Source organism: Oryctolagus cuniculus, unplaced genomic scaffold (assembly GCF_964237555.1).
Source record: "Oryctolagus cuniculus unplaced genomic scaffold, mOryCun1.1 SCAFFOLD_130, whole genome shotgun sequence".
Classification (NCBI taxonomy): domain Eukaryota; kingdom Metazoa; phylum Chordata; class Mammalia; order Lagomorpha; family Leporidae; genus Oryctolagus; species Oryctolagus cuniculus.
In genome coordinates this window covers 46,002-70,428 of record NW_027208278.1, presented here as the reverse complement: position 1 = coordinate 70,428, position 24,427 = coordinate 46,002, and the positions used below count along the sequence as shown (strand labels likewise).

General features: G+C 46.3%; 1 protein-coding gene across 1 annotated transcript in view; it reads right to left on the bottom strand.

The window, feature by feature from the left end:
- The window catches only part of LOC127485931 (mucin-17-like), a 132,147-nt gene that overhangs the window by 83,732 nt on the left and 23,988 nt on the right, over positions 1 to 24,427 (bottom strand). The window contains 5 exon segments of the mRNA XM_070067732.1: positions 16,392 to 17,457; positions 17,907 to 18,487; positions 18,992 to 19,111; positions 20,164 to 20,576; positions 22,002 to 22,120. Of these exon segments, the coding sequence (XP_069923833.1) occupies positions 16,392 to 17,457; positions 17,907 to 18,487; positions 18,992 to 19,111; positions 20,164 to 20,576; positions 22,002 to 22,120 (2,299 nt within the window).

The window sequence follows — 24,427 nt, the reverse complement described above, 5'->3', positions numbered from 1 at the left end:
GAATACTTTAAGAGAAGCATACGGTGCAGAGGAAGAATTACCTTAAGAGAAAAGAAGACCTCTTGCTACACAGATGAGAATATGGTGCAGATGAAAAGATTATGAGAAGAAAAGTGTAATAGTTGCAGGAAGTGACAATGTGAAAACTTGTGAACCCTTACAAAACACCCCCAAAGGGCAGACCTGAGTTGTTCTCTTCATCTGTAAGGTTTATGCCTCTCTCTGAGTTTGGGGAGATGCTGTTTGGATTCCAGGACACACCACAGAGGGAGGACTGTGCCAGCAGTGTGCAAATGCAGGTGTATCCACAGCTTGCCTGAAGGAGGCTATGCCCATGGCTGACCTTCAGTGTACGACCACACCCAGCTCACCTACAGTGTCAACAGTGGGGCGAATATCCGAGGAGGGAGAAAGCCTGGACTCTCCTCCTAGTCACCCACAGTGCTTGTGAGTAACAGACGAGTGAGCATGTGGATGTGCTCTGTCTGGATAAGGGAGCCCCTCTCTACACTCTAGAGTCCTTCCACTACTAAACTATGAAACTTGTTTTGTGAGGACCAATGAAGTGACTAAAACAATTTTTAGAAAGAAGCCAATGAGTTAAGACTTAATGTACATGTGTGGGGAGCAACTGGGAGCAACTCGGACTAGACTAAGTTACTGGAATTAAGACTTATTCTATGCATCTGCTCTCCCACAATATGGCGCTGGGAGAGGAGCAAACAGCTTCTACCCAGCTGCCTTTCACCAACTTGACAAGCTGCAGGAGCTGCTCCTGATTGGAGGAGAGCAGTGTACTCGGCATGTGGGTAGCAGAGTTGGGATTGGTGGAAGAGGACTATAAAGGAGGAGAGAGACAACATGCACCAGGAACATCTATCTGAAGGAACACCTGTGCAGCCCCTGAGAGAGCCGGCCGGCGGTGTGCCGCTCCCCCGCAGAAGTGGGGAAAGCGGCAGGGGGAACCGCCCTTCCACGGAGGTGGAAGGGACGGTAGCCAACCCGGGAAGAACCAGCAGCAAACCTGGGGAGGGCCGAGCAGACGAAAGAACAATGCAGGGTCCTGTGTCGTTCCTCCACGAAGAGGGGGAGCGACATAATGGTGCCGTGACTCGGATAGGAAACCTAGGAGGGAAGAAGAGGGAAGAAACGGGAAGAAGTGGGAAAATACCGGAGAGAGAGACTAGCAAAGAACCTAGGGAAAAGCCGGATGGAAAAGGTGCCGGAAGAAGCTATTGAAAGCCTAGGCATAGACTCGGATACGGACTGTGGGAAAGAAGTTAGGATTTAAAGTGAAAGCAAGAAGAAACTTAGACTCAGATACGGACTGCAGGTTGAAAGCGAAAGTGAAACCTAGAAGAAACTTAGACTCGGATACGGACTGTGGGGAAAAGCCAGGAGAAATGAGAGGGGATTGTTGTTGGAAGAAAAGTTAGGAAACATACCGGGTAGAGAAAAATGTTAGGGAGGATGAAGCCGCGGGGGGGCAGGCTGAAGCGGAGACGTAAGCTAGCTTGGAATTCTTCAAGTCAGCCCGGGGAGCAAAAGGCGAAAATCTGGAACCAGAGGCAGAGACGTGGGCCGCCAGGTTGGAATCCGTCAGATTAGCCCGGGGAGCAAAAGACGGGAAGCCAAACTGGGGGGCGCAGACGTGAGCTAGGTTGAATTCACCAGGTTAGCCCGGGGAACTTGGACTGAATGCCGGTGGCGGAAACGTGAGCTGGGCTGTGTGACTCGCGGAAGCCGCCACGCGCAGAGAGAGCGCGCGGGGCACAAACGGGGAGAGCGCACGGGGTGCGAATAGAAGCCGGTAAGCTGCGCAGAGCCAGGAAGCCGCCGCAGGGCGGGCCCCGGGAAGCCGCGCAGAGCCGGGAAGCTGCCGCGGGGGAGGCGCCGAGAAGCAGCCTCGGGGCGGGCGCCGGGAAACCGCGGGGATAAGAGAAACAAGTTTAGAAGTAAAATGAGAGAAATAGGAATGCTGGCAGATAGAAGTAAAATAGGAGAAATAGGAATGCCCGGAGGTAGAGAAATAGAGAAAAATAAGGCCTCCCCACAACACGGCAATGAGAGAGCTTGGATTCGGTCTGCCTGATTAGTAAGACGATAAGCACCTGCGGGCAGCTAGCAGCTTATGCGCTGCAGGTCACCGAAGACAGGCACGAATTAACATCAATAAGTCTCCCCACAATACGGCAATGAGAAGGCTTGGATTCGGTTTGCCTGATTGGTAGGGCTTGTAAGCACCTGCAGGCAGTTCTAGCAGAGCAGAGCATGCGCTGCAGGGCACCGAACACAGGCACGCATCAGCGCCTAAAAACCTCCTCACAACATGGCGAAGAGAGGACCCGGATTCAGTTTGCCTGATTGGTAGGGCTTGTAAGCACCTGTGGGCAACTCTAGCAAGCAGAGCAGTGTGTGTGCTGCGGGGCACCGAAGACAGGCGCGTATCAACGCCAAAAATAAAAAGAAAGGGGGATCTGTGGGGAGCAACTGGGAGCAACTCGGACTAGACTAAGTTACTGGAATTAAGACTTATTCTATGCATCTGCTCTCCCACAATATGGCGCTGGGAGAGGAGCAAACAGCTTCTACCCAGCTGCCTTTCACCAACTTGACAAGCTGCAGGAGCTGCTCCTGATTGGAGGAGAGCAGCGTACTCGGCGTGTGGGTAGCAGAGTTGGGATTGGTGGAAGAGGACTATAAAGGAGGAGAGAGACAACATGCACCAGGAACATCTATCTGAAGGAACACCTGTGCAGCCCCCGAGAGAGCCGGCCGGCGGTGTGCCGCTCCCCCGCAGAAGTGGGGAAAGCGGCAGGGGGAACCGCCCTTCCACGGAGGTGGAAGGGACGGTAGCCAACCCGGGAAGAACCAGCAGCAAACCTGGGGAGGGCCGAGCAGACGAAAGAACAACGCAGGGTCCTGTGTCGTTCCTCCACGAAGAGGGGGAGCGACATAAATGAATGAAGCAGAAGAAATAAAGTATACTTAATGTTTAGAATTATCAATTACTGCTGATTTTCCATAATATATTTCATTTCTGATTTCACTGAAAGATTTGATGAGTATTACTATTCAAAGAATGTTATGTCACTGGTAAGCTCTTGGCATGTCTTTGAGGTAGATTTCATATTCACAATAGATTGATCCTACCACACTGCTGTTTTACACAGAGACTTCATTCAGAAGAATGTTTACTGGGCTGCATGTAGTACATGCAAAGTAAGGGTGAATGCAGATTTTGCTGAGCATGAGCCTAACCTAATTTGGGGAATCCCTTATAATGAAACATGCAGAATTATGAATATAAAAATTGCTCCAGCCCCTCCCAGGACCTTGGAAGGGGCACGTGCAAGCGTAAAGCCTTGAAGCTTAGGCTCCAGTTCATGATGAATCCAGCTCAGCTGGCACTCTTTTCTGGACTCTGTAATGCAGTGAACAGCATTGTTTTCACTTTAAAAACCCTCATCTTTGGTCATAAGATCACTGGTGTCTTCCTGGGGCAACGGGGATAGCAAAAGTTTCCTTGAAGCAGATTAGCTTTGTCTAATAAAAGAATATGTCCCCAAATAAAGGAGACCCGCTCCCAACACACACTTGGTGTATTACAGCCATTGTGCCAATTTTTGAAGCAACCATGAGTTAGATATGTTCAGATCGCATGATAAGAGGATTAGTTTCCAATACCAGCTAGCTCTGGTTTTTGCATCACCATGAAGCAAATGCTTTTTTTCTTTGGCTTAAGATGGACACAGAAACTTGAGATAAATGAACTGGTGCCTCGTGCACTGTGCGCCATCCCTAGCTCTGCTCCTACTTTTTCAGCTCATCTCTCTGGCCTTGCTGCACAGATGCTAGCATGGCTGTCACTCATTTTCCCATCAATGTCCAACTTCCCCCTGCTGGCATGAAAGTCTCTGGAGACAAAGCTTCTGTCCTGCTCCAGTTTGTACCCCCAGCACTTAATACAGCACCTGGCACTCGGTGGGCCTGGCACTCAGTGAATGTTCTTAAATGAATTCATTACTTTTCATCCACTGTGATTCCACAGATTTTCTCCCTGTGTTGTCTACAGAAAACTGTACTGGAACTCGGCCCCTTAGGAGGGAATCTAATGGAATGATATATGTTGAGGCCATTTTTACTGATGCTACCAAAACCACTTGGTGTTGGGGCTCCAGGAACCAGCTCCCGGTGTGTGGGTGAAGTAAAAACAGACTCTCAGTGTTCTTCCTCAAGATCTGCAGGCACTGTTGGTCCATCCCCAACACATCCTAAAACCTTCCCTCATAACCAGAATGAATTGTGTTTGGCTGGGATTCTGAACCACAGAACAGGTGGATAGTCTTTCAACATCAGGTTTAGTGGAGAATCTGTATCTTGAATCTAAAATTCCCTTGGGCCATTGAACATCACAGAATTGTTGAGTTGAAAGTGAATAAAACTCACTTTCTGTTGCAGTTTAGTCAGGACAAAATATGTGGGATTAGGCTAAAGCAGTGTATTTTCTTATTTTTTTAACACTACAGTTTAACATATATGCCACTTCTTCCTATTTCAAAAGTTATTAGTATCCACAGATAATTTATAAATTGAGAGCTAAATACATTTTGGAAAAAGCTTATGATCTGGGTGGGTGATGGGGAGAGATGTGCCCTTTGGCTGGGTCCCAGGAATTATTTTTGCATTAGGATTTAAAAGCAGGTAACCCTGAGAAAGCACCAGAACCTTTTTCTCCCAGAGTACTTTGTGTTAGATTTTTGGAAAAAAAAATGGAAATGAAGACCTTCTTTGCAGAGTTTATATACAGGGCTTAATACCCAGATAAGCATAACTATATACCATTTTTATACACAAATGGTTTTTAAATATGTATTCATCATCTATTGCACTTACACATTGTGCAAAAACTGCATTCCATGCCACGCCTGAAATGTCCCAAAGCTCAGTTCTGTCAGTAAATTGCAACCAAGATTTCTACAAAAAAAGACACGAGTGAAAGAGAATGAAGAAGAAAAAAAGAAATATTTTCAGAATACTCTTCTTTCAGGAGTGATTCTAATTTTTATAGATGAAACAATACTTCCACATTTTATCTACACACTAAAGAATTTACTGGTACTGGAAGATTTGGTTTCTGAATTATACTTGCACATTTACATTAAATTTCATCATATTATTTTCATATTACATGACATACTTGTACTGTGTGATCTTTACTTCTCTGGAACAGAGTTGCACAACTTGAATGCTATTGACATTTTGGACTCGATAATGCTTTTCTTGTGGAGGTTTGTCCTGTACATAGTAAGTGGCTTAACAGCAGGCTGGGCTTAGCTCACGCAGTGTCAGCAGCACGTGCAGGGCTGCAAGCTGTTACCTGAATGCAAAATCATGTTGGCTGAGAAGCCCTGCTCTGTGGGATTCACTCTGACTTTTGTACCTGATAGTATTTTTGCTAGAGAGGAAAAGGACCTGTTACAGAATTTTAGCAACCTTCTACTACAAATGTAAAGTAGAATCTTAACCCTATTTCAAGGTGAACAGTGAAGATTTATTAAAATTCCAAATGTGATGAAATTGTAACTTACATAGACTGCAAAAAAGGGAGTGACTCAAATGCACGTCTTTCGATAAACTCTATTTTATTGCAGGATAAATCTCTAGGAAAAGGAAAACATTGCCTTGGTTAGCTATTACCTATATAGTCAGTGGGGATAATAAAATTTGCATTTGATAATGTTGGATATGCAGTTTTTACCTAAACTGTAAAGCTTTGGACTTGTATTTGACCCTCTGGAGATACTACCCCTTCTTACAACCTCTCCTAACAGTCTCACTGTTAGAACCTTCATCAATGACATACACAACTATAGATCTTGATAGATTGTGGTGGTAAACTTTCCTGAGTGCAGAATTGATTAGATGAACTTTCATAGTCTTCATCCATTTGAAACAAGGAGCAAAGCTGTCATCTCCATTTTTGATGTCTAATATTCCAAAGAATACTCACATTTTCACATCTTTCCTGGTTTAGTCCTAGTTTTCTAACTTCATTCAATACCAGAAAAAAAGATGCCCTTTTGAATCATTTGAAATGAAATTGGTTCTCTAATTAATTCATTATTTTGAACTGATTCAGAATTACACTTTCTGTCATACTAAAGGAAATTTATTTGTTGCTTGTTGCTTGATAGTCCATGAAAGCCATGATAGAACCGTCAGAAAACAGCACGACACTGGATTCCCACTTGAAAACACTCTTGGTGGTAGAGGACTCTTACTTCCACTGATTACAATTTGACCCTCACTTTTCACCTGCAACTCATCTGTTGGTGGCTCCATCTCTAGAATCTCCTTCTCTCACCTGTCCCACGCGCAGTCACCAGTGGGACTTGCCCTAAGTGACTCTCCGAGGCCAACATCACTAGGTGCTTACAGAAGAGGCAGATTCTCAGCCCTGTTCTAGACCGACTCAGGCAGTTACTGTGGGGGTAGGGTTCAGAGCCCCAGGTAACTGTGGTGCAAGCTCAAGTCTGTTTTAGAGCACTGCTGTGACAGCATGGTTCCCCGTGGTGACTCTTGCTCAGCATTCAAAGGCCTGGAAGACCTGGCTTCACCCTCCAGCTTTCCCTGCATCTCTGTGCCTCAGAAGCTTCCATGTTTTCCCTTTCTCCCACGATATTCTCTCCAAGACGTCTGATGATGCCCACTGCCCCCTTGGAAGTCCTGTTCAACTGGCATTGCTCCCTGGTTCCATCGTCCCTGACCCAGCCCAAAGTCTTCTCCCTCGTCTGGACTCTATATCCATTTCTTTTGATATCGTTACTTGTGCCTTCCATTTCCCCAGAGCATAAACTTCTTGAAAGCATGGATTTGGCCTTGCTCATCTACATTGCCCACTATGTTTAAAACTGACTCATGGAAATAGACTCAGGTGTTTATTAAATGAAGGAATGGTTGAGTAGGTAGAAGAAGGAAAAGTGAATTTTTAAAAAGCAGTGTGGTTTTATTATTCCCTGGTCCCTCTGCAGCACTCTGTCAGCTACATAGTGCTTATTGGGTATTGGTTTGAGCTTGTGTATTTGTTTCCCCTGCAAGATTGTGAGCTCTTGGGAAGGTGGGATCCTGTCTTACTCATTTATGTGTCTCCAGTACTAGGCAAAGTGTTTGGCTTTCTCTTTCAGCTTTAGACAATTGATTGGCATTTTGAAAATGAAGTGAATACATACACTAGCATAAACTAATTAGGCTACAAAGGATTTTCCAGCAGAAACAATGAAGGGCCTATTCTACCAGCAGTAGTCTCATTTGTTTTTCTCCAAACCATGTTTGCAAGGTTCCGGAGCCCAGATGGGAAAGGTGCTCAAGAGGAACCATGCAGATGTGGTTGTCCCCGTATGGCCTAGAAGTTCTGATCATCATTCAAAGGAGTGTTGTGAGTATCACATGCTATGTTCCTTAAGCCTTGTACTTTTGAGACAAGAATCTATTTGCTGAAGAGGCCCAGTAATTAGCCTAATAAGGATTAATGATGTACACTTCCCAATACTATGTAGCTATTGTTTTAATTATCTATTTCCAACATGGGTATAATAGTTCCTTAATGGAAATCATTAATGCCAAATCTGTTCTCTTGGTAGCTTAGTATTCTTGATAATATTGTTTATATAATTTACCTGTTTAGCAAGTCACTTAATGGCTAAAGGTTAACTTATTCAAGATTAGATCATCTAACAACTTTCAGTTGATGGCATTCAAATTAATGTTGTTGGTTTATGTTTTCTTCCCTTTGTTGTATTAAACCAACTTGTTCAAACCTTGTTTGTAAAGGCCAGATGATAAATGTTTGAGACTTGGTCGGCCACATATTGTCTCTGTTGTATTTTCTTGTTTCTTTGTTTCTCTTTACAGTCCTTTATAAATATAAAACTCATTCTTAACTTAGGACCTGTATGAAGACAGACCTTGGATCCAATTTCATCCATTGCTTGTAAATTAAATACAAATATAATCCGCGGCTCACTAGGCTAATCCTCCGCCTTGCGGCGCCGGCACACCGGGTTCTAGTCCTGGCCTGGGCGCCGGATTCTGTCCTGGTTGCCCCTCCTCCAGGCCATCTCTGCTGTGGCCAGGGAGTGCAGTGGAGGATGGCCCAGCTACTTGAGCCCTGCACCCCATGGGAGACCAGGAGAAGCACCTGGCTCCTGCCATCGGATCAGCGCGGTGCTCCGGCCGCAGCGCACTGGCCGCGGCGGCCATTGGAGGGTGAACCAATGGCAAAGGAAGACCTTGCTCTCTGTCTCTCTCTCTCTCTCTCACTGTCCACTCTGCCTGTCAAAAAAAAAAAAAACCACAAAGCACATAGTAGGTATTCCATGTTAGAGATATGAGACCCTACAGTGTAGACTTCCAGAAGAAACCTTGGAGATTATCCAGCTGGGACCCATATTTGTTTTCTAGATAATGTAACTAAAATCTCATAAATAAGTATGATTAACTGACTTACAAGTGTTGGAGGGACAGCAGGCCTTCAAATGAGTCCTTATGTAATTCAGTCAAGTCATTTTCACTGAGGATTCTGGAAAATGAAAGAGGTACTTCTGAATCAAAATGACAACTGCAGCTGTTTGCTTCATAGGACTAACTCTGTATGTAGAGGAAACTTTGGTAATGGTGCTGTTTAAATACCCAGATTCTAATTTACTTCTAGGGTGGCAATGTCTGTTGTATTTTAATTTAAACCATTTTTCCCACTCTCCCTTTTTTGTCCATCTCTATACACCTATCCGTCCTTCCCACCAAATCATAAATGTAATGTCTGCTCTGTAGGTCACAATGTCCCTGTTAGAACCTAACACTGGGAGGCACCAAGATTGGCAGAACTGCCATTTCCTTCTGTTTTTTCCCCAAGCCCTACTACCGAAGCCCCATGTTTGAGGTATGCCGGGGCTACAAGTTAAGGTTGACCAGGGAGGCAGTAATGATGGCTGAGTATTTAAATCCCTGCCATCTATGTAGGAGAACAAGACTGAGTTTGAGGTTCCTGAGTTTGACTGACCCAGTCTCACCACTACAGGCATCTGGGGAGTGAACAGTGTATGATAGCATGCTGCCTTTGCCTCTCAAATAAGAAAAATTAAATTTTCTTCCCCTTCCCTTTATCCCTTAGCCTTTCCAACTCCCGTCTTCACTCTTCAGAGGAAACTAGTGTTATTTACTTTTGTGTCAGATGACTCTGATTTTTCCTTTTTCCAAAGATTTATTTATTTATTTGAAAGTCAGAGTTACACACAGAGAGAAGGAGAGGGGAGAAGGGAGAGGGGAGAGGGGAGAGGAAGGTCTTCCATCCGCTGGTTCACTCCCCAATTGGCCACAAAGGCTGGAGCTGTGCTAATGAGGAGCCAGGAGCTTCCTCCAGGTCTTCCCATGTGGGTGCAGGGGCCCAAGGACTTGGGCCATCTTCCACTGCTTTCCCAGGCCATAGCAAAGAGCTGGATCGGAAGTGGAGCAGCTGAGACTCGAACCGGCACCCATATGGGATGCTGGCACTGTGGGTGGTGGCTTTACCTGCTATGCCACAGTGCCAGCCCTGACTTTGATTTTTCTTACAAGTTTGGGACATCTTTAAATGAAGCATAACCAAAATATATACAAACTGCGTGTATTGTATTTAAGAAACATCATAAATTAAAAGTCACAACTGCCTGATTCTAGCATTTTCCCATCAGAAATGAGATAGTAGGCTAAGGGGAAACTTTTATCTTTTTTAAAAAAGATTTTATTTATTTGTTTCAGAGTTATAATTACAGATGGAGAGAAGGAGAGACAGAAAGGTCTTCTCTCCACTGGTTCACTCCCCAAATGGCTGCAATGGCTGTAGCTGGGCCAATTGGAAGCCAGGAGCCAGGATCCATGAGCCTCTTTGGGGTCTCCTACATGGGTGCACAGACCTAAGTGCTTGGGCCATCCTCTACTGCATTCTCAGGCCATAGCAGAGAGTTGGATTTAAAGTGGAGCAGCTGGGACTAGAACTGGTGCCCGTACAGGATACCAGCGCCGCAAGTAGCAGCTTAGCCCACTGCACTACTGCAGCACTGCACAGGCCCTGGGAAAATTTATCTTAAAGTGATCATAACCCTTCTCCTTTGTCTGTTATATGTCTTGTTTGTATTCAGAAATAATTTATGATGTCTGTACAAGTTGTCCCAGTGATATAACACGCAAACTGTCGTGAAAAATGTCAATTAATTCCTTTTTTTTATTATGTTACACTCAGCACTTCAAAATTTCTAGTTCACTGGCCTAGGTGACATGATAGATTTTTATTTTTAGTTAATTACTTTGAATGTTAAGTATTCTCCCCCCAAATTGGGAGTCTAAACTGATTCCTTTCAAAAATCAGTAAGGAAAAGATAATTCAACAAATGGACAGTGGACAAAACCTCAACGAAACATAGATGTTCAATAAGTATATAAAGACATTTAAATTTATGAGTAATCAGAGAAATCCAGATTCAGCTGGGAACCCTTTTATTTGCCAGTCACATTAGCAAAAAGACAAAGAGCATCCCGAGGTGAAAAGGTGAAGGGAAGAGTCAGTGTTGGGGCATAGCAGGCTAAGCCGTCACTTGAGAAGCGTAAATTCCATATTGGAGAGCCTGGTTAAAGTCTTGGGCCCTCTGCTTCTGAGCCAGATGCCTGCTAGTGCACCTAGGAGGCAGCAGATGATGGCCCAAGTGCTTGATTCCTCGTCATCCCTGTGGGAGACCCAGAATCAAGTATTAGATCTTAGCTTTGGCCTGGCCCAGCCATGGCTGTTTTGGGCATTTGGGGAATAAAGCAGTGGATGGAAGATTCTCTCTTTCTCTCACTCTCTCATTTGCTCTCGCTCCATCTCCCCCTCCCCCCACTCCCATAGTTCAAGTAAACAAATACATCTTTTTAAAAAGGATGAAGGGAAATGAATGTTCTTATATTCTGTTAGCTGGAGTGTAAGTAAGTGTGCACAGCTTTTCTGAGGGCAATTAAAATTTCCTATTTCCGTAGTCTTCATCCATTTTCATTCTCTTTTTTTTTTTGAGATTTATTTATTTATTTGAAAGTCAAGTTACACACAGAGAGAAGGAGAGGCAGAGAGAGAGAGAGAGAGAGGCAGAGAGAGAGAGAGAGGTCTTCAATCCACTGGCTCACTCCCCAGTTGGCCACAATGGCCAGAGCTGTGCTGATCTGAAGCCAGGAGCCAGGAGCCAGGAGCTTCTTCAAGGTCTCCCACATGGGTGCGGGGTCCCAAGCACTTGGGCCATCTTCCACTGCTTTCCCAGGCCATATCAGAGATCTGGATCAGAAGTGGAGCAGCCAGGACTCAAACCAGCGCCCATATGGGATGCTGGCATGGCTGGTGGAGGCTTTTCCCACTATGCCGCAATGCTAGCTGCCCCATTTTCTTTCTAGACTTCTATTTTGCAAAATGCTTGTCCATGTTCACAAGTGTGCACAAGGATTTTCCTTGCAGCAATACATGAGAAGTGGACATAATCGAAAATCCATCAATAGAGGGATTATTAAGTAAACTGTGAAATGGCCATCCATACTATAGAATATCATGCAGGAGTTAAATGAATAGGGTAACTGACTGAGTACTAGGAGGGAAAGAAATCCAGAAGAAACCATGAAGTGAAAGAACCAAGTTGCAGGATGTTACTATTTAGGTTAAAAAAAGAAAGAAGCCACACAACACAACTATTATGCTCTATGTAAATATGTTTGTAGGTAATTTTTTGGAAGGATATATGCCAAACTCAGAGCAGTAATTATTACCTCATAGGTAGGGAGTTAGGACACAATGAAGGTCTTCACTATCCCTATCACTTTTTATCTACTAAGAATGTAATGGTATTACTGATAAAATGCAAATAAATAGAAGTAGTTTCTTATTTCAAATTCTGTGCCTTGTTAAAACAACCATAGAATTATAATCAACAGATGTTGATTGTGACATGGAGAGGGAATACTTTTTCTGACATACTGACCTCAAAATAGTAGAACAAGAAAGCTCTTACAATGCAGTTAGTTTTGTGTATTCATGTTTGGGAGCGTGTACTCACAGTGTCTCAGCCCAGCGGTATGCTTTCCATACATTTTCATCAATGAAAGAAATCGAGTTTCCTTGGAAATTTCTGTAAAGGAACACAGTTCACATCCTTGAATGGGTTGGAAAAGAATGAACAGAATGAGGAAAAAAATCATGGCACCCTCATGGGGGAGTATTGAAATACAGAAATATTATCAGCTTTCTAATAAATACCAGTGCTTTTATGTTCCATAGCTCTCTGCTTCCCAGTTTGCTCACTCAATAAATAATGAGGGGCCACTGACATAAACAATGAAGCATCCTCTCAGAAGCTTAACTTCGTCTCTGTCCAGTCTCTTTGACAGTAAAGACAGTCAATCACTTTGAATATTAAGTATTTTCACCAAAATAACTCAGGTGTCTACACTGACTTCTATAAATCAGTGAGAAAAGGATAAATTATTCAAGAAAAAATGGGCAAAATGTATTGTCACCATAAGAATAATGAAAACCTATGCAGGTATACTAGTGCTTTGGCCAAGCGCCCTCTGCTGAAATCTTTCCAAGTACTGAATGGATACAGACAATTTAAAATCAGAGGGACTAAAGTGCTGATGTGGAAAGCCTTTTGGAATACAGCATAGGGTAAAAGTGCCGATCACTGAGCCAGGAGCCAAGCATTACCTCCATAGGAAAAAAAAAAAGAGAGGAGGTTGGAAGGAAAGACGCACACCTGGGTTACAGGTAATAGAGTGAGGACCAGGGGATGATGAGGGTGTGTGGGGGTTCATACTTTCACATTTTATCCTACATTCTGTGCACTTTTTAAAAAGTGGAAAGGTGCTCATAATCGATACTTGTTTACAAGAAGCTGTTAAATGACTTATATTTAGCTTCAACTTTGAATTGCTGTGAGTGCTTAGCTTTAACTCTGTCCTCACTCCTCAGCAACAATGAACCTATTTGTTTTAGGTACACATTTTCCTGGAAGCAGGAGCAGCAATAAAACAGATACCTGTATGCTCACCTGCCTGGTGGATATGTCCTTTCGGGTTACTTTATGCTCATCAATAAAAAGTGCCTAACACTGAACACATCTCCCACTAACGGGCTCTTCTTTCTGACTGCTGTGCTTCTGCCTTATAGACCACCATCATTCTCGCTGTCATCCAGGGAAAGACTGTGGAGTCACGCATTTTTATTTTCTGTTACAATCCATCACACAGTTATTTAAGCCAGCTTTACAGATGAGGATATTGAATCCAAGCTAAATAACTTGTCCAAAGTCACAAAGCTAATCACTGGGAGACCTGTGTTCAAAGCCAGGCAACCTGGCTCCAGAATCTATCCTTAAATCTGTTGTATCATCTCTAATAAGTCGGGATGAGGGCTGTGTTGAAGAGTGGGATTAAAGCAATGAGGTAATAACATGGTGAATGTCAATAAATAATGAATCAGGAAAAGCAGTAAGGGCAATCACATGAGACTGTAGAAGAGACAGAAGAGAATAAGAGAAGGAGGATCAGGAAAGCTCACAAGCAAAGTGGCCACTTGGGGGTGAACCAACGGAAAAAGGAAGACCTTTCTCTCTGTCTCTCACTGTCCTACTCTGTCTGCCAAAACACACACATACACACACACAGAGTCAACATAAGGTGGGGACTTGAGGAGGGCTCAGAAGATCTTGGGTAAAAGCTGCTGAGACAGGCAGGCTGTAGGGAACCATGAGGAAGGGAGATTCTTACAATATGCTGAAGGTGCCATTGTAGCTGTTGGGCTCTGGTACAGGAACTCTGTGAAGCTTCTGCACTGGGCTGAGGCCAGTGCATGAAAGTGTCTCATCTTTGCAGGTGCAGAGCTCACAGACATTTATGGTGGCAGCTGCATTCAGGGGTTGATCTGTGACTTCAGTTAGGGTTGAGTGCTGAGTCTGAACCTGGCCTGGATGTAGATCTGTAGTCTTCTTCAGGGATGGAGAATGGCCAGCTTTTGCAGTGGGTACCAGAGTTATGGTTAGCTCCATCTTGGAAGGCTGAGCTATGACACTGGGTGATGTTGGGTGCTGAGCTTGATGCTGACCTGCTGTTGGAACTGTCATCTCATTGTCCCCTGGGGACTGAGTTACGAGCTCCTTTAGTGGCTCTGTAGACTGAGTTAGGGTCATTTGCATGGTAGTAGAAGGTGTAGCCTCTGTAGTACGTTGTGGAGTTTGGGTAATTTCCAGGTCCAGAGGCTTGACTGTGACTTGAGGCAGGTTTGTATACTGAGTCTGAATCTGGACTGGAGGTGAAAATGTCACCTCAGGGTACATTGGATAAGGAGGAGGAGATATAGACTTGGAGGCTGTAGAATGTTCATCCTGTGTAGTGGGTACCTGAGTTATGGTTGACTCTAACTTCGAAGGTTCAGCTGTGCCACTGGGTGTCATTGGATGCGGAGTTTGATCTTGACTTGGTTTTGGAACTACCATCTCATAATAAACTGGAGGCTGATAGACCACTTCATTATGTGGCCCTGGAGGCTGCCCTGAAGTCTCCTGCATGGTTGGGAGTGGTTCACCCTCCACAATGGATTCTGGAGTTAGGGTAAGTTCTACATCAAAAGGTTGAACTGTGACTTCTGTCAGGGTTGGATGCTGAGCCTGAACCTGGTCTGGTTGTGAAAGTACCCCCTCATGGAGCACGGGAGGTACTTTAGTCTTCTTCAGGGCTGTAGAATGTTCAGCCTTCCTGGTACGCTTTGCATTTATGGTAAGCACTGTGTCCAAAGGCTGAACTGTGATGTGAGGCAATGTTGGATATTGAGCTTGATTATGACCCAGTGTTGGAACTGTCACCTCTTGATGTATTGGAGATTGGGTTACACCCTCCATGGGAGGTTGACTGGAGGTCTCCTGCATGTCTGTAGAGGGTTCAGTCACCATACTGCTGGTTTCTGGAGTTATGGTAAGTCCCAGGTCCAGATGTTGAGTTGTGACTGGAGTCAGGTTTGGAGATGGAGCTGTAGTCTTGCTCAGGTCTGCAGGATGCTCAGCCTCTGTAGTAGGTTCTGTAGTAATGGTAAGTGCCAGGTCTAAAGGTTGATTTGTGACACTGGGTGATAGTGGAGGTTGATTTTGACCCTCATGAGGCACTGGTGGCTGAGCTACAGATTCTTTAGGTGGAGTCTCCTGCACATTTGTGGCAAGTTCAGCCTCTGTAATGGGCTGTGGAGTTATTGTAAGTGCCAGATCAAAAGGTTGAAATGTGATGCGGGGTGATTTTGGAAACGGAGCTTGATCCTGAGCTGGTGTTGGAACTGTCACCCCCTGATATCCTGGGGGTTGAGCTATACCTTCCTTAGATGGCCCTGGAAGCTGAACTGGGGCCTCCTGCATGATTGGAGAAAGTCCGCCTTCCATTCCAGGTTGTGTAGTTATGGTGAGTTCCACATCCAAAGGTTGACCTGTGACTTTGGTCAGGTTTGGTTGCTGAGTTTGAAGCTCCTGCTGGGTTACAGATGATTGAGTGTCAGGGAAGTCTTGTGGCTTGGCTGGGGCTACATTTTGCACTGGAGCTTGTTCTGCATTCTTGAGGGGCTCTAGAGGCTCAGCTGGAGAAAGTTCCATCTTTTCAGGCAGTGCTGGAGGCTTGGCAAGAGGAGGCCCAAGCTGGGTTGGAGAAAATTCAACTTGCTTGGTGGGAACTGTAGGCTGGGCAGGTCCTTCCTGCTGACTCCAGTAAGGATAAACTTCTGGAGTGGGCTTTAGGGTTCTGGTAAGGTCAATATCCACATGTTTTGGTTTGGTTTTAGACATCCTTAAATGCTGAGTTCTGAGTATTTCTTCTGGAATATGAGGTGAAAATGTCATATTCATTGGGATAGCATCACTCATCTCTGGGAAGATATCTGAAGGCTGGTTTGTGTTTCCCTGTTGGAGTGGTAATTGGTAAGCACTCACGGGGCGCTCTAGAGGTGGAACGGAAATCCCCTGCTGGCTTGGTGAAGGTTCCTTCAGTTGTTCAGGCTGAGCTGGGACCCCTGGAAGTGGGGAGTGCTCATCCTCTTCTGGGGGCTTTGGCTGCTCAGCTGTGTCTGCCTCCTGGTCTTTCAAAGGCTCATGCTCCGTAGGGAACACTGAGGCGTGAGCTTGGGCTTCCTGATGGATTGGAGAAGGTGCAGCCTCTTCGGGGGCCTGTAAAATTTCAGCTGTTTCCTCCTGCTGGGTCATAGAGGGTTTCTCATCCTGCATAACTTCTGGAGATTGAATTGGCAGTGGTTCAACCTCTTCAAGAGGCGTTGGAGGCAGAGCTGGGACTGAGGCCTGAGTTGTTGTGACCTCGTGGCTGACTGGAAATGTTTCCACTTCTGCTGCAGGTTTTGGTGTTAGGGTCAGCTGCAGGTCTGGAGGTTTAGTAGTCACATTGGGCAAGTCGTACTGCTGAACTTGATGGTGACCGGGAGGTAAAGTGGTCACTGTGTGATGACTTGGAGGCTGGGCTGGGACTTCTGTCTTCTTTCCAGAAGATTCAACCTCCTCAGAAGACTCAGAGGGCCGCCTTGGTTGCTCCTGCTCACTGATATAAGGTTCGGTCTCCATAGGAGGGACTGGAGTCAGAGCTAGGGCCTCCAGCTGGCCTGGAGGAGCTTGAGTCTCCATCAGGGCCTCCACGTACTGAGCAATCTGCTGCTGTTCTCTGAGAGAAGGCTCTGTCTCCACGGGAGGGCCTGGAGGAGGCTGAGTCTCCACCAGAGCCTCCGCATACTGAGCTATCTGCTCCTGTTCACGGGGAGAAGGTTCTGCCTCCACGGAAGGGCGTGCAGTGTGAGCTCTGGGTGCCTGCTGGAATGGGGAAGGTTCCGTCTCTGCAGAAGGGACCGGAGTCGGCTCTGGGGGTTCCTGCTGGGCTGGAGAAGCTTCTGTCTCCAGGGAAGGGCCCAGAGTTTGATATGGGGTCTCCTGCTGGGCTGGAGAGGGTTTGTTCTCTACAGAAGACTCAACATACTGAGTGGGCTGCTCCTGATCACTAATATAGGGTTCTGTCTCCACAGAAGGGCCCGGAGTCTGAGCAGAGCCCTCCTGCTGCACTGGAGAAGAGTCCCGCTCCATGGTGGGCTCCGGAGTTATGGTCAGCGCCACATCTGCAGGCTTGATGGTAACATTGGGCAGGTTATAACGGTGAACTTGATTCTGATCTGGAGACCAGTCCATCCCCTTCTGAATCTGTGGAGTCTGAGCTATGATAGTCTCTTCAGGAGATTCTAGCGCTTGAGCTTGGGGATCTTGCTGTACTGGAGATTTGACTTCCACAGGGAGTGCCGAATGCTTCTCCGGGGCTTCCAGTTGGCTTCTAGAAGGTTCGATCTCTGGAGACTCAGAAGGCTGAGCAGGCTGCTCCTGATTGCTGGAGGAATATTCAGTGTTCACAGGCAGGCCTGGAGGCTGAGCTGGGGCCCCCTGCTGGCCTACAGATGGGCTGACTTCCTCAGCATACTCTGAGGGCTGAGCTGTGGCATCGTTTTGGGTAGAGAAAGGTCCAGTCTCCTCAGGGAGATCTGAGGTCTGAGCTAGACCCTCTTGAGTCCAAGATTCCACCCTCCCAGGGAATTCCGGAGTCTGCACTGGGGCCTCTTGTTGGGCTGAGGGGAGTCCCACTCCCTCAGCATGCCCCAGAGGCTGAGCTGGAGCCTGCTCCGTGCTTGGAGTAGACTGAACTTCCTCACCTACCCCTGAGGCTTCTGTCAGCTCCGTGTCTGCAGGTTTCAGTGTGACGCTGGGGAAGTTTGCTTGGAGAGCTACAATCTGAGGTGAGGATGGAGTGTTAAGATTGTGATTCACTGATGCCTGACCTACTACTTCTCAGTAGCAAATGGATTCTGAGCGGGGGCCTCCTGCTGCAACGGAGATGCTTCTTCCTCGGGCTGCTGCAGGTCTGCACCTGGGCCCTCTTGCTGGGGTGAAGAAAGTTCATCTGGTTCAACGGGCTGTGGAGGCGGAACTTGTTCTTCTTGCTGTGCAGAGGAGGATTGGATGGGCTCCTGAGTCTCTGGATTTTGAGTCTGGCCTTCCATCAGGAATTGAGATGGTTCAGCCTGCTCAGAGGGCTGTGCAGGTTCTCCTGGGTTCTCCTGGGATTCTGTAGGAAAACCACCAGGATAGACCCCATAGTCAGCCGGCAAAACTTGATTTTGACCCTGAAGCTTGGCCGCTTTGTCTGGAGTTCCAACACCAACCTTAGGAAGCCGTCGACGCCGAGCTAGATCTTTCTTGGGGGTCAGGGGTGAAACAATCAACTTGTTTCCTTGTGAACTCTGACTGTCTAGAGGTGGAACGAGTGCTTCCAATGACTGGTGAGCATTTCCTTCCAGTCGAGGAGGCAGAGCCGGAGGCTGATCCTGATCCCCGTCTAGCACGGGAATCGCCTCTGGTAGCCTCTGTTGTTGAGGAAACCTATTGAAATACTGGTACGGACCAGGACCAGCAAGCTGTTCTGGCTCTGGGGGCAGTTCCAGAAAAAGGAAGCAAACTCACAGTGGACTCTTGAGGCGAGGCCAGCACCCGGGAGGGAGCAGAAGACCCCAGGTCATCAAAGCCGCCAGGGTCTGCCATGGGTGTGAGCGAGTCAGGCGATTCAGGTGGGACATTCAAGGAGTGGGAAGACCAGGGCTCAGAGAGCCAAGGGATCTGGACTGGGAGCCCCTGGTCTTCCCGCGTGGGGTCTCCTAAGTGATGGGAAAGTGCAGGTCTCCTGTCCTCACCTTACTCGACTCCTGCTCTTTCTGTCCACTCGGGGCTTCTGTACTCTCATTGATATAGGTCTCGGTCCTCCACTGCTCTGTGTCCCATTCTTTCTTGGCTATCTTTTCTTCCTGCTGCTCACTGAGGAGCTTCATCAGGATGCCTGTTTTGGAGATGAGCTTGGCACAGGGCAGTTGCACCTGGGCCTCAGAGCAGTCCATTTTCAGAGTGCGGATGACGTGAGAAATGAGCCTTCTCACGTCCGTGTTGGGGATGAGGGACTGTAGCTGCTGATTCAGCTGAATTTCAAACTGTTGCCCCTGGGACAGCATCACGGGGTAGGTGAAGCCTGCGGGCGTGGTGGGGGCTTCAGTGCCCTCGCTGGGGTATTCCCACTGTGTTTCCTTGGTTTGGTCCACAGTCGGCATTAGGTCGAACTCGGTCCCAGCAGAATCTGTAGCTGAAGGATCTGTGTGCATTTTGTCGCCAGGGAGCGTTTCTTCATGTGCAGTGGTGTTTTCTGTCAAAACATTTTCTTCGAAAACACGCCCTCCGGAATGGTTTTCCTCCCTAGTGTCTTCTATAGAAGGTTCTCTCAGAGGAGGACTCCCCTGAGAATGCAGGCCTCCAGGGGATGAGAAAGCCTCTCCGGAGGGGGAGTTTATGAGACTCCGCAGTGCAGGGAACGGAGGCCTCTTCCCAGCCGTCAGCCTGTTGAGGGAATTTTTCCTTCTGAACTTCCGACTCAGTTTGGCCTTGGGGGTTCGGAGGACCAGGTGAGAGCAAGTTTTATGAAAGCGGTAATTCTGTCTGGAATGCCAGATTGGTTTCCCTGCCGCCTTATTTTTGGCTCTAGCATTGGCATCTTCTAAGACAAAAATGGTGTAGGTTAAGTCCTCCTTTGTTGTTGATCTCAGAGAGAGATTTTGCAGGGGAGGTAGAAGGCCTGCCCAGGATGTGTTTCTTCAGGAAAGAGGAGGCTGCAGCCTCACGTTCCTTTGTGAGCAAGGGCTCCGTGTGCAAGGAGTTTCCGGCCACCTGCCTGGGCCTCTGAGCCACTTGAAGCTCCTTCAGCTCCCTGGAGCCTGCTCTCCCAAGCCTTCTTCCCCCAATGCTCTCCGCAAAGGGCCAGGTGCCCCGTCTCCTCCCGAGGCTCTTCCTCATCTCCTGGAGGTGCCTTTCCCGTAAGCCCTTTGGCCCCTTGATGACTTTTTTCACTCTCTGCAGCCTGTACCCCACACTTGGCATGGTTGCCAGGCTGTTCTCCTGTGACGGGGCAGTTTCTGATTTCTTTTGGAGGATTTGAGGGTTAAATTGATGACCTAACAGGATAGGCTGCATAAGCATGGCCTTTTCTTCCTTCTTAACCTTATCGATTTTTTTCTTGAATTACTTCATGTAACAAATTCTCCAGAAAATAGAGCTTTCTCAACTTATTTCTGTAAGGATGAGAGGGCCTTCTTATGTGGGTTTTCACGTAGCTCAGGGACTTATCTCTATCTTGCACATTTGAAAAAAGCAGTGTAATGAATGGTAATAATGTTGATTCTACATTTTGTAGATTTTCCTCTGAGAAATAAGGCAATATATAATTCAGTGCAGTAATAACATCACTTTCATCGTTGAGGTCCCGCTGTTCACTCATGCGGCCTGGGAAGTCCACACTGTTTCTCTCTGATACTGAGTTCCCTGGCTCAATAGTCAGCTGCTTGCTGGTGTTGTTCTTCCGGGCTTGCAATATCTTCATGAATGCCCCCTTTGGGTTCCCTATAGATGCTTCTTCAACTGTCAAAAAAAGAAGAGACTGCTTTTTGGCACAGAAGACTGATGGGACAGCTTTATGTCAGTCCACAGCCCTACACTCTGATCAATTAAATTAGGAGTCAAATCCAATATTTGGGGTACCATTGAGACTTTAGAGAGAAAAGTAAAACCAAACTCAAACCTATGAAATGGCAACAACAAAGGAGAAAAAGATATTTTTGAGAGTGGCATTCAAAGAGTTCGCAGTGTTAAAAAGCAGTAACTATGATCAGTATTATTTCATTGGTTTCCAATGACCAACCACTCCAGGCTTAGAATAAGGCTGGAGGACAAATGGCCCCACCCAGCTGCCCCTTCTGTGGCTCTGCCCCTGCTTCTCAGCCACATCATTCTACAGTCCTGCCTCATGCTGAGGGAGCACAGGCTTCCTCCTTCCCTCCCTCCCTCCCTGTGGCCCTGTGTTCTTGCTACCATCACAGGTGTCCATGGCAAGAGATAGGCATGTAAGGGGAGTGAGGGCAGAGGTGGTCAAGCCAAGGGGCCTTGCTCCTCACCTCAGTGTGTTCTTTCCCACCCTTGTAAAGGGAGATTAACAATGCTTGTCCTTCTCACCTCTTGAGACGAAGGGAATAATATAATTGGTAGGAAACTGGTCTGGAAGGTGAGCAACACTGTGTAGATGGGTATACAGTTATCACTGTGCTAATGCCTCAGATCCCTGACTGAGATCTGAATTCAAGCTGTCTAAGGAAGAAAGCGGTCACATTTTGGAAGTCATGACATCAGTGGTAATAACCCTCATCTACAGAAGGATACTTAAAAGTACCCGAGTGTTCTGTGGATAGAAAAGCGTGAGACTCAGAGCAGGTTCAGAGTTGGACAGTCTACAAGTGCATGGAGGAGCCTTCCGACTCCATCAGAGGAGTCAGGCAGCCATTTCTGGTTATGGAACCAGAAACTCCCCGGCTCCAAATAAAACAGCATCACTTGTACTCTTTTATACAAGTGCAAAAACAAACAACCGCGGTGAGCAGTGTAGACCTGTTCTATAAGACAGAGGGCCCTTGAGGCCCAACACATAGAAAACCAGTTTATAGACTGTGTGCAAATGAGTTATCATTGAAAAGCAAAGCACCCAAGAGCACAGAACACCACGTGTGTGGTTCCCAACATTGCTTCCTTCCCCTTCCACCGCATTTCCATGATCCTTTGTGCATATGTAAATTACATAGCGGTAACTATGTTATTAAATTACATAGCAGTGATTGCGAACCTGACTTTCAGCAAGGGAGCAGTGTAGCAATTTAGGGAGTTTAAATCTGAATGAATGAATAAAAATTCAGCAATTAATTCCATTGTTACTTTAAACTTGACCCTAAAATTTTAAAATAAGAAATTTCAAACAAATAAATATTAAAAAAAGATCCTCAGGAAGTTCCGACTCACGGCAATGTGTCGTATTTGGCAGGCATTCAATGTCACAGTGAAGCTTGACGGTGTTGCAGACAACCTCGATAGTATGTTTAAATTGGCAGAGGCAGCAGGCCATATGGCTGGGTAAGATCCTATGAGTAGAGACAGAGAATTAAGTTACCTGTAAAGGGGTTCCTTGGGTGGGTCAAACAGGTGAGCCAAGGTGCCAGCAAAGGAGTTCTTGAGGTATGTGGCCAGGACATTTGGGTAGGAGCCTGGTGGCCAATTGTTGGTCTTGAATATGAGAATAAAGGAAGGAGGGAGAGGTGGCCCAAGGAGGCATAGGCATGGAAGTGGGTGTGGTGTATCCAAAATAAAGTCAACAGGGTGAGCATTGGGCACCATGGATCTGTCGTTTGACTCAGGGGTGTCTCCTTCCAGTTCACAAGTCTCATTGTGGGTTGGGAGTGCACAGGAGGACTTCCCCCAACCTCTGGAGTACTCTTCTCCATCCCTGTTGGAAGTGTTCACTATTAGAAACTACTCTGGTCCCAGAAAAATGACTGACTGCAGTAATTGTTGGAAAAGATGTGGAGAAAAAGGAACACTCGCTCACTGATGGGTGAGTGAAAGTAATTTGACCAGGCAGGTGTTTAGCCCAGCCATGAAGATGCTGCTTGGGACAAGCACATCCACTTCTGGAGTGCCTGGCTCCATTTCTGATCCCTGTTTCCTGCCAGGGAGTGCCCTGGGATGTGTCAGGTGGTGCTTCCCTAAATACCCAGAAATGGAAAGACTGCAACTTATGGTAGGTGTGTGTTTTTAAGAAACTGTCAGTCTATTTTCATTATATTTTTTTTTCAAATGTATCATTTCGAAAGTTTCTGTGGAAGGAAGAGAGAGAAACACACACAAACACATCTTTTCTTTTTTTTTTTCTTTTTGACAGGCAGAGTGGACAGTGAGAGACAGAAACAGAGAGAAAGGTCTTCCTTTTGCCATTGGTTCACCCTCCAATGGCCGCCGTGGCCGGCACATCGCGCTGATCCAAAGCCAGAAGCCAGGTGCTTTTCCTGGTCTCCCATGCGGGTGCAGGGCCCAAGGACTTGGGCCATCCTCCACTGCACTCCCGGGCCATACCAGAGAGCTGGCCTGGAAGAGGGGCAACCGGGACAGAATCCGGCGCCCTGACCGGGACTAGAACCCAGTGTGCCAGCGCCGCAAGGCGGAAGATTAGCCTATTGAGCCACGGTGCCGACCACATGTTTTCATTAGGTAGTTTACTCCCCAAATGTCTGCGACATGCAGGGCTGGGCCAGGCCAAAGCCAGGAGCTCAGAAACTAGTTTGGTTTTCCATGTGAGGAGCAAGAACTCAAGTCCTTGGGGCATCACCCACTGCCTTCCAGGGTACATGTTAGCAGGAAGCTAGGGTGGAGCAGAGCCGGGACTTGGATCCAGGCATTCTGATGTGGGATTGGAGTATCCCAGGTAGTGGCTTAACGGCTGCACCAAATGCCTGCCATCGTAAACAGTTTAATTTTTATTTGTTTTATTTTTTAAAGCTTTTATGTAATGAATGCCAATTTCATAGGTACAACTTTAGGAATATAGTGTTTTTTCCTCCATACCTGCCCTCCCACCCCCACTCCCGTCCTACCTCCTACTCCCTCTCCCATCCCATTCTTCATTAAGATTCACTTTTGATTGACTTTATATACAAAAGAGCAACTCTATACTAAGTAAAGATTTCAACACTTTGCACCAACCCCCCACCCCACAACATAAAAAGTACTGTTTGAGAACAAGTTTTGCAGTTAATTCTCATAGTACAGCTCATTAAGGACAGAGTTCCTACAGGGGGGGGTAAGTGCAAACAGCTTCATTTCTAATACCCCCAAATTGGAACAACCTAAGTGTTCACAAATAGGTGAATAGATAAACTATGGTAGGTTACACGTAGTGGGCCAGGCTCTTTCTAACCAATAGAATAACCAATGGTTGAGTTGTTACAGATGACTAATGTTACTTCTTTGGGTCCAGGGAAAGCTTCATATAGAAAGAAAAAAAAAAAAAAGAAATTATCAACTCCCAACTTGACTCTCACTGGGATTAAACATGACAATAGGTCTGATCTGATTTCATCATCATTTAAAAAAATCATCTATTATTTTTCACTTTATGTTTCTGTGTGGGAGCAAACTGCTGAAATCCTTACTTAATGTATACTAAGCTGATCTTCTGTATATTAAGATATTCGAAAATGAATCTTGATGTGAATGGAAGGGGAGAGGGAGTGGGAAAGGGGAGGGTTGTGGGTGGGAGGGACGGTATGGGGGGGAAGCCATTGTAATCCATAAATCGTACTTTGGAAATTTATATTCATTAAATAAAAGTTAAAAACAAAACAAAACAAAAAAAAAGAAAGAATGCACTCAGAATGCTAAGCTAGTGTTTTACT